Raw genomic sequence first — 14,382 nt, forward strand, 5'->3', positions numbered from 1 at the left:
GGCTAGGTGGCCTGACCGGAGTCATGATGGAATATGGAGTTTGCTTGGTAGACTTAATTAAGAAATAAAGTTGTATTTTTGCTATCAGCTGTAACTTTGGCATTGATATTAAGCGTTTGATCCTAAGAATGTACAGCTAAACACCTTTGCTAGTAAACTCACACCAAAAAAGAGATGCAATTAATTAGTTCCAAGCACCTTTCTTCATAATTTTATTTTCCAGCCGTTCAAGTGTGACAAGTTTACAAGCATGTGTGGTTGTATTGTCACACAAGTACGCAAAATATTGTTTCTTATGCATATGAGGCAACTTGATCAACAAAATATATCATTAGCATTTAGCCACATGAATTGGACAAGTTTGACATGTCAAAACCATTAAATCAACCCCTACCAAGATCCAAAAAATCATAACGCTACTAGTCGATGCTTTGCACATCAAATTTCTTCAATAGTTTCTTGTTTATGCATTGAATGGTCGGATCATAGAGACAAATTAGAACTGGAAAGAGAGCATTACTTGCAATAGAAAACAGTGCAGTTTTTGCACTGGATTTACATTAGTTCCTTTAACGCCAAAACAAAATGCAGCACGAGTTATACTAGTTCACAATTTCTACTTTAAACTTTAAAGGGCCTAAAAGTGATTGGATCATATCAACAAATTACAACTGGGAAGAGAGTATTGAAACCTATGTAGGTTTTGCACTAGCCTTGCATCAGTCTCTTTATGGTTACAAAAGAATTGCAGAAAGAGTTTCACTAGATCACAAATTTCTACTGTGGATGGCCTGAAAAGAATTCTTTCCAAGGAGCTCACATTTCAGATTCAAACCCAATATTCCAAAATCCTTCAGGAGTTAAAGGAGGTGCATATCTGTATCGATGCCTTGAAACTCCATCATGATGCTCACACCGTAGGTTTTGCCTATTACCATTGGACTCCTTATCTTCACCAGGAAGAACAGCATCATAAAACTTTTTACATTGCAGGCATTCGACCCCTTTTAAATTTTCTCGTTCAGCTTTCTTTCTCACAGGTTCAATGTATTTGTAGCCTGTCGCACCAGACCTGGCCGGAGGCAGCATTTCCTGCTTTTTAGGGTCATTATCAATATTCATGTCCTGAGTCTCATCATCTGAGTCTTCAATTTTTTTGTCTTTTGAATTTGGATTCGCGTGATTCTGAACCTCATCCTTCATCACCTTTCCTAAGTTTCCTCTGATATTCTCCAGGGGAGTATCGAGAAACTCATCATGAGGATCAGGTCCAACTCGACTCTGATGCGATCTGGTATCCCTCCAATAAGAAAGAGGACGCTTTGTACCAGCTGTTGGGCAAGATTTGACATTGGCTGGAATGTTAGGTGCAACAAAAGCACTTGAAGTTGGAGGTGAGATGGAGTTGGATCTTGGGATCAGGCTAGCTCCTTGGTCATCGTCCAGGACTTCCTGTTTGTCTTCTTGCTTAATTACTTTGCAGGCAAAACCAGAAGCCTGAGGAACTTTATTTTCAACCTCTAATAAAGATGGAATAAGTTGTTAGACAATCTCAATTCCTTTTCCTATTCATTTGGAAATTAAATTCCACTTAGGATTTGCTAAAACAGTGAGCTTCCTTGTGCAGAGGCATATATTCCAAAGTAGATAAACAGGAAGAAGGAAAAAGAATTGAGCAATTATTAGGTGATTGATTAACATGCTTCTTTTTTGGGAGGAATCAAATAGAAGTCCCATAGACAAGGTATGACATTAGACAATGTATGCATCATGTTGAATAGTGTAGAAATAGCAATAAGTCGCAAGCATTCTAGAGGATTAAAACTTACCACGTGAAGTTAGAGGACTCTGGTCAGTCTGTAATGCACTGTGTTCTAATAATTTGCTTTGTAGGTGCATGTTCTCTGAAGTAAGACCATATCTTGCACATAGAAAGTTGTACTGTGATTTCAGACTTTTATAAGAAGCAATCATATCCTTTCTTCTCTTCTTCTCAGCCAACAACTCAGATTCTTTTGCTTGAATCAGATGAAGTAACTTCCCATGTAATTCCATTCCCTTAGTGGAATCCTTGCCTCTCTCTCTCAGATTTGTCTGAAGCTTATCAATCTTTTCCTCTGATTCTCTCAATTTGGCTAGTACCTTTTTGTTCTCCTTCTCAAGCTCTTCCAACTCCTGCCCTGTCTTTGACCTTTCTAAAGAATACAAATCTATCTGTTGACGAAATTGATCATGCAACTTCCTTCCTTCCTCTACTTCAGACTTTTTATTCATGAGTTCTTTCTGCAGATCATAAACATCAGTTTCCAGATTCTTTACTTTGGTCATAAGTGGTTGTTTCTCATTCTTGTATTGATTCAACAAATCATCATTCTTCATGATTTCTGCATCCAGCAACTGAACTTTACTTGGTAAATTTTCTTGCATTTTCTGTCCTTTTTCTACAGCAGCTGTCTTCTCTCTAAGCTCCTCGTTGAGTTCATCTACTCTTCTTCGTGTAGTTTCAAGCTCAGCAAGAAGTTTGGCTGTCTTCTGTTCATATTCTTTTAGTTGTTTTTCTTTATATGCTGCTGAAGAAGTTTTTGAATGAGCCAATTGGACAAGCTTATTGTGCAACTCTAGTCCACCGTCAACTTCTATCGAGTTATTCTTGAGTTCTATCTGCAACCTGCCAACTTCAAGCTCTGAACTCTGTTGTTTTTTCACTAGCAGGAAAACTCTATCTTCAAGTTCTCTCTGTGGGTTCTCATACTTGCAAACAAGTGGGGCACTTGTTTCAAGAAGAATACATGATCTCCGGATTGTTTCCCTTAAATCGTTTATTTCACTAGTTCTCTGTTTCAACTCATTTTGAAGCTCCTTAACATGATTAGCTGAGGACAATTCAGAATCCAACAGCTTTGAATTCTCCATTTTCAGGGATTGGTTTTCTTGAAGAACCTTCTGCTTTTCAAATTGCATCTTTTCCATCTGTAGAAGCAGATCTTTTTCCTTTTCTTTCCATGAAGTTTCAGCAGCGCTTCTTGCCTCAGAATATATTTGCTTAAAATTAGACTGGAAGTTTGGGAAGAGTTTACTACAGAAAATATACTCTATCTGAGAAATCCTATCTTTTGCTTCCTCGATAGTGGCAACAAGAATGGTACTAAGTCCAGAAACATACTTTGCATCAGCATTATCAGCAGAATATGCTGTCTGCAGAGATTGTTGTGGGTGGTTTGCCATATCTGAAAATAAAATACACAAAATGAAAATCTGACATCGCTATTGTAATTCAACAGCCAAAGATCCCAATTACATTGTAAAGAACTTTCCTCGCGGAGCTTTACTGGAGCAGCAAAATACTTTATTTTCTTATCAATCAGTATGTAAATTCCAAGAATTATCTGTAAAACAATTTGTAACAATATAATTTCAAGACTTCCTCCAACCATTAGATTTCCCGGTATTGATCTATATTATAAAGGGAGCTCCACAAAGATGTTGTGTCTATGATTGGAAAACAGCTTTCTGAAAAACATTTTCCATAAGGAAGTTATTTTCTGGTATTTTTGTTGTTGGAAATTATATTTTCCAAGGAAACATTTTCCGTCAAAAGGGGGAAATGACTTCCATTACCTATGAATGGAAATCATTTCCATGTAATATCCCTACTCTTACTTCATATAGCTTTCTCCAAACAACATTTAGACATTATCATAATCTTCAATACTCATAAAATTTCACCAAAACACTGTCCAATTTGCTGATAATATTATCAACCTCTGGTAATTATTTCCGATAAATATCTTTTTAATCACCAATCAAACACTAAAAATAAGTGAGAAAAACACTTCTTTTTTAGGAAAACTGTTTTCCCCCTTCATGCCAAAAGTATTCTTTGCTTCATTAAGGACATACTTTATTTGATGTATCAAAAAGTGCAAGGTTGAATTTTATTGCTTCAAGTTATATCCTATCATGCTAGCATCTGATTAACATGCATAGTTATAAATGCTGATAAAATGACGAGAACAAAAGCCCAATGAACACAAGTAATTATGATAATTGTATTGTATGGAGAGGCTTCCTTAACAAAATCTTGTGATTTTCAAGGCTCAAATGGGTAGCTAGTCATATAATCCTTGTAAGATAACAAGTCATTACATTTTTGGCAAAATTTCGATAAGCAACTGGAAACTGGCCAAACAAATATTGAAGCAGAAATTTCAGTTTCTAGAGAAGTCACACAATTACGATAAATATTCCGCTTGGTATATAATCCAGCAATGAAAATTATTCCATTTTTACGCCATTATTCTACTTTACCTTTCTCCAGCAGCAATTTCAGAAAATTGATTCTATTATCACATTGAGCAAATTAAAGTTGAGGATTGATTTAGCAGTAGAAGAAAACACATCAATTGTACTTCAATTCACAGATCGGATTTTACCATCTCAGCTCAAAAATGAACTAGGGCTTTTCTCGGTAATCTACAGAACAAGAGATAAACAGATAGATAAAGAGAGGAACTTACACCTCGGATTCGACGGAAAAGGAGATCGCCTATTATTTCGCCGGAGAGCGACGGGGCTGATTAATGTCGCAACCTTGGGAGCGTGGCGTCCGCTTGCCGGAGAAGACCAGTTTTGAGTAAAATTTTGAAATTGGAGCGGGAATTGATATTTTGGGTTCGATTTTGGAGCCTATTTGTTGTCCTTCTCCCTCCAACCCGATCTATGGATATGAAATCTGTTGGGCCTAATGTAATCAATTGAGTAAAATTAAGGGGAAAATTCATAAATTACTACTACTAAGTGAAATATAATGGGCTTCCTAAACTAGAGTTTACCTATTTACGCAATATAGCTATAGTTTAAATAGCTAAAACAAATCTCATTAGTATATTTCAATTTTTTTTAATTAATTATACAAAATGGTGTTAAAATTTAGTTAACTAAATATGCTGCAATTTTTGGTGTAATTATGAAAAAGGATCCTTTAAATAAAGGTTATTGAATCTAATTAGAATATCTTACCAGATAAGTCTTCTTCTTCAAGTAAAATCTCTAAACAAAATCAAAATTCAAAATTCAATATTTTAGATTCTCCCTCCTAATCGTGTATATCCAAAGCAATTTCAATTTCAAATTGAACGTCTTGTATTTCACTATATTAGTTTGAATTGTATAGTTATGAATTAATAATAAAAAAAATGATTTTAAGTGTATTAAATATTGTATATGAAGTAGTTGATTGATTTGTATAGTTCGATTATGATTACTTCACGATTATGATGAAAATGCATAGTGGTTTGTGTGCAGTATTGTATACGTGTATAATTAGTATAGATCCAGATTAAGTTTATTTTTTATGTATTTGTATATGTTTCTCAATGTATTATATATTATATAGTTTGTATATACTTTGTTATATATTTTAAGACAACAAATATGTATATTTGAGTTAATATTCGTATTGACTTATATCAATATGTATATTTGAATAATATTCGTATTTGACTTATATTAATATGTATATGTCATGGATTGAATTGTATGTTAGATAATTTCTATATTTAATTTTGTATAATTGTTGACTTATACATTTGTGTCTTGATATTATGTAATATGTACAACTAAGGCATATAATACAATGATTATATACAAACAACCTATTGAACTTAAATATACGTATACAAATAAAAATAACATAAAAAGAAAAATTAAAAATACCTCAACATTATCTTCCTCTCGTTTGTTATTAATTATGTAGCATGTACAATTAACTAAAAGTACAACCAATTCATTATTATCTCATATACAACTTAAATCATACATATACAAATCGAGAAAAACTAAAACAAGGCTATACTTCAAAATCTTTTGCTTCTAGAAGATGTTTCTTATACTCTTTTTTTCCAAGAATCACCAAGTCGGAATTATTAATTCTTTTTTCCTCTTCTCTTTTTTTTCTTCTTTGGAGCTTTTAACACAGATTTGTTGCATCATAATGAGGTTATTGTGAAACTTAAATCTAGTCTCCTTCTCTCCTATATTTGAATTAATGGTTTTAGATTTGGTAATGGAACTTGCAATTCCTTCAAAATCTTGAGTTAATCCCAACGAAAATTGTGGAGATTGTTCCTCCATGATTAGAACGATGGAACCGAACGGATTCGAGATTTTGACTGTGAAACAATGAAAAAATTGAAAAATTATACAAATAAAAAAAATTAAAAAAGTTAAGAAAAGAAGAAGAGATTACCTGGACTGGATTTGGACAAGTAGGAAGTTGATTCAAAATTTTCAAAAATTGAATTTTGAACCAGTTGAGAGATTTATGGGGTAGTGAGCGGATTAAGGAGAAAATTAGTGAGTGAGTTAGAGAGAGGTTATGAATAGATTTGTATAAAAGGGATAATGAGATTCTACACGATACCATTCAAATAGGTGGACCCCACATAACCATTTCTTAAACAATACCCAATTTCATATAATTAATTAAAATTAGGGAAAATTAGCAAACTAGTCAAACTTCCTAACATAATTATTAAAAACATTTACACTTTAAAATAATTATTGAAAAATGTCAATATGTCAATATTTTAGCAAATAAATGTATCCAATTGATTTTATTTCCTTTTATTTCTCAAATCAGGCCCTACATTCATCTAATTTTACTCCTTATACGTGAAAATGAAGAAAAAAAATCTCATTACCCACTTTCCCCTCTTTCTAGGTTTTTACCCCAATTTCTTCCTTTCTCTCTCTTGAGTTTTTTACCATTGTTCTCTCATTTTCTTGTCTCTCTCTTGAGTATTTCACCATTGTTCTCTTCTTTTCTTGTCTAAGAAAATCACCTCTTCTACTTTCCTCCAATTTGATCAAGAAATCTTATCCTTCAAAATATTTTTCACCCACGGATAAAGGTAATACATTGTCACCAAGTATTTTTTGATTTTCAAAATTGGGTGCTGAAAATTTCGAAAAACTTGTTGAAGACCAAGTTGAGGAAGAACAATTTCCTATTAGTTTGTTTTGTATTTATAGTTTTTTTTTTAGAATTTTGTATCCTTTCTCAATTAATATTCAAATATGTATGTATGCTATTAATATTTATATTTATTCAAAATCTCATGTTGCATAGATATGAATCTTATATTTGTTCCTAATTTGAATTCATCACAAATGTATGTCAACTAGATATGTTTTTATTTATAGGAAGAACAACATCCTATTGGTTTGTTTTAAAATTTTTGTATCATTTCTCAATTTGTATTCAAAATCGTATGTATGCTATTAATATTTGTATTCATTCAAAAATCATGTTGCATAGTTTATGAATCTGGTATTGTTCCTAATTTGTATACGTTCTAAAGGTATGTCAACTAGTTATGTATTTTATTTAAGAATGGTTGCAACAAATATTCACTTATTCTTTTTTAGTTTTACATTTTATTCTCACTTTTTCATCATACTGTTTTTTGTATTTTATATATTATTAGACAAAATACTACATAAAAGCTAGAATGAATACAAACACAAATAAAATACATATTGGAATAAATACGACTTAAGAAAGGATACAAGATTTTGAAGAAAAAAATACATGAATACAAATACGTTTCTCAAATAACTATAGATTCATTTGGCATTAACTATTGGAATGAATACAAACTAATAAAAAAAAATACAAGTTTCATTATACAAAATACAACATGAAAACTATAATGAATACAAATAATATACATATTGGAATGAATACGATTTAAAAAAGGTTACAAAATTCTGGAAAACAAAAATACATTGTGAAAAAGGCACACGTTTGAGTTTTCTTTAAAAAATGTAACTGATGAGAAAATTAAGTGATATTTACCTTTTTTTGAAATATTTTCTCCCATGATTTTCTCCATTCTGTTATTAAACAATTGTATTCTTTCAAATTAAACAAATTAAAAAATACATAATTAAGATATATAACAAACTAACATATTGACACTTTTAATAAATATTGAAAATGTGTCTAAGGGATCCTATTAAATGCTAAAATATTGACATTTTGAAAATTTTCCCTTAAAATTATAGTCGTTTAGCATAATTAACTACTAAATGTTAGCTTAGTTATATAATTTTCCCTAAAATTGAGTACAAATTAAACAAAATTCATTTCATTAAATTTCTTACACAAAAAATAACTCATATAAAAAAAAAAAAAAATCACAAATAGCAAACACAATAGATATGTATTATAAGGCTCTATAGTTATAATTTTGATAAATGCGCTTCATAACTATAGTTCTGTTTGCTATGGAGACTGCGGTTGTATATATATTTCGCGTGGATTTGTATATTTCGCTTGTCCATTTGTATATTTAATTTTGCTTGCGAATATACAAATATGGCAAGTGTATACAAATTTTGTATTTATACATTTAGAATTTTTTTCATAACTCCGTTTGTATATCTCGCTTGCCAATAAACAAACAAGGTAATCTATTGTAATTTTTTCATAAATCGTATACAAATAGCTAGGATAAGCATATACAAATTTTAAATTTATACAATTAAGAATCGAATTATACAAAAAGTTGATTTATACAAATTAAATGAATAGAAAGACTTGGGGAGACTATGACTACGAATCACAATTTTCCAAAACAATAATTATAACATTTAATATCGTTTAGATGTTTGTTATTTTGCACAATTCTACCTTTAAAAAATAATTCACTTATTACAATAAGTGGCCACTAGCCCATTTATCTTAAGATTTGGCCAATCTTCTTCTTCTTCTTCCTCCTCCTCTTTGTGACTCGACTCAAGCTCATCATACATAATTTGATTTCCTCTTCTTCATGTTCTATAGATTAGAAGCATTCAACAGCGCCTCGTCGATTTAGAATTCGAACATAAAATGGTCATACTTAAGCAATTCTTCTTATTCTTTTTCTTTCTTAGTTGAAGTTCCCTCCTCCTTATCGTCTTTTTCCTCCTCTCCTTTTTCCTCTTCTTCTTTTTCTTCTTATTCTTTTTTTTTCTTAATTCTTGTTCTTTTTATTCTTCTTTCTTCTTCGTCTTCCTCTTCTTTTTCGTCTTCCTCTTCTTTTTCGTCTTCTTCCTCCTCCTTCCCCTCTTCCTCTTCTTCGTCTTCCTCCTATTCCTCATCTTCTTTCTCTTCGTCCTCTTTTTCTTCCACCTCTTTTTTTCATCCTCCTCTTCGCTTCCTTTCTTGTTCCTCCTCTTCGTCCTCTTCTTATTCCTTCTTTTCGTCCTTTTTTTTCTTCTTCTTTGTTTTAAAGTCGTGCGGGCCTAGGCCCAAAGCAAACAATATCACTAGCGGGTTGGACCGTTACAAATGGTATCAGAAATCTTGTGTCAGCCTTATCGATGTGGGCCAGAGTTCAACTGAGATTAGACAAATCCTGGTAAGGCAGGGCAAACCTCAGTGCTGAGTTTAGGCAAATCCCATTCGATGGGAAAAACCTCAGCGAGGACTCTGAGTCCATAGAGGAGATGTATGTGACGCTCCAACTTAAGATAAAACCCCCACATCGGCTAAACACAAAAGAGCCTAACTCAACCCCAAAAGCTAGCTCATAAGGGGAGGTTTGTCCAAGACCAGTTTCCAATCCTTCTACTGATGTGGGACTTCTTAACACTCCCCCGCATGCCCAGACCTCAACTGTAGCATGAACACTTCTAAATGGGAGCCCAACTCGATGAACAACAATTTATGATGGACTTGACTCTGATACCATGTAAATTAGGTCTTAGACCTAACTCACACCTCAAAATCTAACTCAATGGGAGGAGAATTGGCCAAGTCTTATAAGAAGTCCACCCATCTCATTATCAGTGTTAAAAACCATTCAAACGGAAGACCTTCAGTGTTGCACATTGAAAAAGATATCCTGTAGCAATTTCAACCAGTTCACCAAACTCACTTTGATATCTCAATGTGCCTAAGAAAATATATATTAATATCTCAAGATATATAACTATATATACATAATTTTTTTTCGAAATAAACAAATACATATATATCCACACCTTTCTACATAGGTCCTCTTCTTGACCTCACCACCTTGTTACAATGCTCTTTGATTATTTTTGGCTACTATGTCTTTTAATTTTATATGGCCATCTGATTATCTACATTTTCACCCTAATAACTATTTATGTACTTGTACCATCTTATATAATTAAAATAACCTATAGTGGTCTTTAGAGTTCGGAACCTAAATAAGCCACAAAAAGATAAAAGTGACCAAAATAAGTCACTATTCTAGTAAGTAAATAAAATAGACTTAGTGTAAGAAACAATTCCGTTTTATGCAATATTTCAAACATTTTTCGTTAGTCTCATAACGTGTATATTTTAATATATAACGGAACTATTTTTTACACCTTGTAAAACAAAACCATTTCTTACACTTTGTAAAGTGTAAGTTTTTCTTACACTTTGTAAAGTGGAAGTTTAAGAAAAAATTATGTTTTACAAAGAGGAATATTTTCACGTTTTGCATTAAATTGTATCTCTTTATGAAGCTTTTCCAGTGTTTGTCATACAATTATATTGATTTGACGTATCATAAAAATGGAAAAATTATTACATTATGTATTTTTATTTTTTTATTCTGAAAACTCCTCCAAGCTCTATTTAAGGATGTTCAAACATAACACCTTCAACATCCGCGTTAATCTCTTTGATCATCTCTATTTTTTCCAAAATTTTCTTCTGACAGTGATTTGCAGCTGCCATAAAAAGATTGTTCAAAGTGACATTTTTGTTTTTTTTTTTAAATTTGGCCTTCAAATGTCTTAAACAAAAACGATGAAACCCAAATGGGGCCTGCCAATTTGGAGAATTATACAAGATGCAAATATTCCGTGATGCTACACCTCTACGACCCTTGCCAACGTGCAAGTGTAAATGATCCAAAAATAAAGTCCGCGTCTCCATGCTTTCATTCGCATTGTTGAAGGTGTTATGTTTGAACGTCCTTAAATAGAGCTTGGAGGGGTTTTCATAATAAAAAAATAAAAATACATAATGTAATAATTTTTTCCGTTTTTATGATATGTCAAATCAATATAATTGTATGACAAACACTGCAAAAGCTTCATAAAGAGATATAATTTAATGCAAAACGTGAAAAATATTCCTCTTTGTAAAACATAATTTTTTCTTCCACTTTATAAAGTGTAAGAAAAACTTCCACTTTACAAAGTATAAGAAATAGTTTTGTTATATATTAAAATATACACGTTATGAGACTAATGGAAAACGTTTGGAATATTGCATAAAACATAATTTTTTCTTCCACTAAGTCTATTTTAGGTACTTACTAAAATAGTGACTTATTTTGGTCACTTTTATCTTTTTATGGCTTATTTAGATTTCGAACTCGTGGTCTTTATACTTCTTAGACTTAAAAAAAAGGAATTTATAATTTCAGCTTAAGAAATCACTTGTCAAGAGGGAGGCGAGTCAAACAACCGTTCCAGCAATCTGTACACAAAGGGACAAAAGTTGTAATGTTCGCTAAAACCCATAGCGGAAAAATAAAGAGCCTATTCTTTTCTTCTCCGACGACACTCGCTCTTCTTTCGCTTTCTCCTTTTTGCTTAAACTCGCCGGTGAATTTCTCTGTTTAGGTTAAAACTCAATAAACCCTTTTCCATTTAACTTTCTCCTTTTGGAAATTTTAGTTTAATTTGTTTGCTTGACAGAAATTTTGCCGTCTAATTTTTTATTTTTGTTTTATTTTTCATACCCATTGATATGCAGTTCAATTCTATATACATTTCAGTCTTATCAAGAGAGCTTTAGTTCTTCCGTTGCTGAATTTGGTTACTCAGAGAATCTTATGTTGTTGCCACTGCTTCACAGGTATCATTTGGTTTACTGGGATTTGCCTTTTTTTTTTTTCTCCCTAATTTCGTTCCCTTTTATAGTTAAAGTTTTTCCTTTTATATGTATGCGCTGCCTTTTCCTGGAATGTCATGTAAGTTTTACTGAAGGGGTTACGGTGTATAATGAGATTTTGTTGAATGAGTAGTTTAATGGTTTTGGTACATTTTCTTCCTTGCAACTGAAACTGTCAGATTATGTATGCAAGAGTAATTGTTTTACTGTGGAGTGAGAGAGGAACACCTAATGAGGAACAATTTCAAAATTTAGGGTAGTGTACGACCATATGCCGGTCACAAAGCACCTGACCCTAATGATTTTTCCATGCCTTTTTTCTCTCTCAGTGTTGAGAGGTGCTGTGTGAGAATGTTATTGTTGCTATTTTAATTTTCATGAAAGATGTGTTTCTGAAAATAGCTTTAATGCCATATATGTGGCTTTGATTCCAAAGCAGAAGAGCAAAGGAGCTAACAAACTTTAGACCTATTAGTATGATAGATAGTATTTACAGAATTATTTCCAAGCTACTTATTGAAAGACTAAAAAGGAGATAACTAAACTGGTGGGTGGACAACAAATGACTTTTGTAAGAGGAGGACAAATCATGGATGTTTTTTTTATTGCCAATGAATGTGTGGGCTCAAGAACTAAAAGCAAACAACCGGGCATTTTTTGGAAGTTGGATATACAGAAGGCCTATGATCATCTAACTTCTGGTTGAAGCTCTGAGGAAGATGGATTGTGGTGCTAGATGGATCAAGTTCTATATAAGCTCAGTTAAAATTTCTATTTTGGTCAATGGTTCACCAATATATTTCTTTTAATCTCAGAGAGGCTTGAGACGGGTGAGCAAAATCCCTTTTCTTGTTCACCATTGCAATGGAAAGTCTTAATGATATGTTGAAGAAACATAAACAACTAACTGGATAAAAGGCTTCAATGTCTCTACTAGGAATTATATAAACCTGGAGATATCTCACTTGCAAAATGCAAATGACACTCTGATATTTTGTGATGCTGATATTAAGCGGTTGAAAATGCTGAAAATGATTTTTGTTCCATTTAAAACTATCTCTAGGTTACATGTCAACTGGAATAAGAGCTTCTTATACCCTATTAATGAGGTAACAAATATTAGCCTGTTGGCTGGAATACTTGGAGGAAAAATTGGTGAACTTCCCATATTATATTTGGGTATGCTGCTGGGGCCAAAGGGCAAGTCCAAGGAACTTTGGAACAATGTATTGGAGAATGTGTAAAGAAGTTGGTGAACTGGAGGAGTCAATAACTTTTTTTTTGTTTTTGTTTGATGTGTGTGGAGATCGACTTTGATAAATAGAGTATTAAATGTTTTGCCAACTTACATGATGTCTGTATTCCCAAGTCCTGCAAGTGTAAGGGATAGACTGGATGCTCTGAAAAAGATTTTTTGTGGCAAGGCAACTGTGACACCAAAAAATTTCATTTGGTTAAATGGGACGCTCTTACTGATATCAAGAAGGGAAGGGGCTTGGGAATTAAAAATCTGAAAATTCAAAACTACATTCTCATGATGAAGTGGATATGGAGATTTATCTCAAATGAACAGTCCCGTTGAGAGATGATATCAGTAGGAAATATGGCATGGAGGATAATTAGATGACAAAGCTGGTAAGCAGTCTATATGGAGTTAGTGTTTGGAAATCAATCAGGCTTTTGTGGCCAAAGTTAAAAAACAACTCCAATGTTAAAGTAGGAAATGGTGAGAGTATTTCCTTTTGGGTAGATAAATGGATTAAACAAACATCATAAACAAAGCTCAACTGTTGGAGATGTTTGGGACAATCTAGGTTGGAATCTGAGCTACATGAGGATGCATAATGATTGGGAGATTGACAGACTTTCAGATTTCTACTCTACCTTGGAACAATTCACGGGAGTTTCCACCTTTGAAGACTGTATTCTAAGGTTTGGGAAATAGCCAAGGTACTTGCTCTGTCAAAGGTGCCTACAAAAAATACAATATTTCAAACAATCAGGTTGACTGTTGGCCTTAGAAACTGATTTGGAAGGTCAAAATCCCTTATAAAGTAGTATGTGGTACCTGGTAACTGACTAGAAATGCAGTGCTAACTCAGGATAACTTAATGAAGAGGGTACTACAGTTGTGTGGTCAACATGCTATCTATGTGGACAAAAGGCAGCGACAATCAATCATTTTTTTTCACATTGCAAAATAACAAGTCAGAAGTGGAGGATTTTCATAAATTTGAAGGACTTGTGTGGTAATGCCTGGAAGTATTCTGTAGACTCTGGAAATTTGGAACAGTTATAGTAGGTTAGCTACACAAACTTTCTTTACATTGCAAAATAACAAGTTAGATGTGGAGGATTTTTATAAATTTGTAAGGACTTGTGTGGTAATACCTGGAAGTATTCTGTAGACTCTGGAAAATTGGAACAATTATAGTAGCTTAGCTACACAAAAGGGAAGATGGAAAATTTTC

General features: G+C 32.7%; 1 protein-coding gene across 1 annotated transcript; it reads right to left on the reverse strand.

The window, feature by feature from the left end:
- Nucleotides 1-687: 687 nt before the first annotated feature.
- Nucleotides 688-3,300, reverse strand: LOC125833634 (protein gamma response 1). The gene is made up of 2 exons (XM_049512796.1): nucleotides 1,830-3,300; nucleotides 688-1,520 (listed from the first exon to the last, which is right to left on the reverse strand). The coding sequence occupies exons 1-2, from the start codon at nucleotides 3,223-3,225 to the stop codon at nucleotides 817-819; spliced, it is 2,100 nt and encodes a 699-aa protein (XP_049368753.1). The 5' UTR covers nucleotides 3,226-3,300; the 3' UTR covers nucleotides 688-816.
- Nucleotides 3,301-14,382: the final 11,082 nt, after the last annotated feature.

This window comes from Solanum verrucosum, unplaced genomic scaffold (genome assembly GCF_900185275.1).
Source record: "Solanum verrucosum unplaced genomic scaffold, falcon-dt-bn FXZP01000307.1, whole genome shotgun sequence".
NCBI classification, from domain to species: domain Eukaryota; kingdom Viridiplantae; phylum Streptophyta; class Magnoliopsida; order Solanales; family Solanaceae; genus Solanum; species Solanum verrucosum.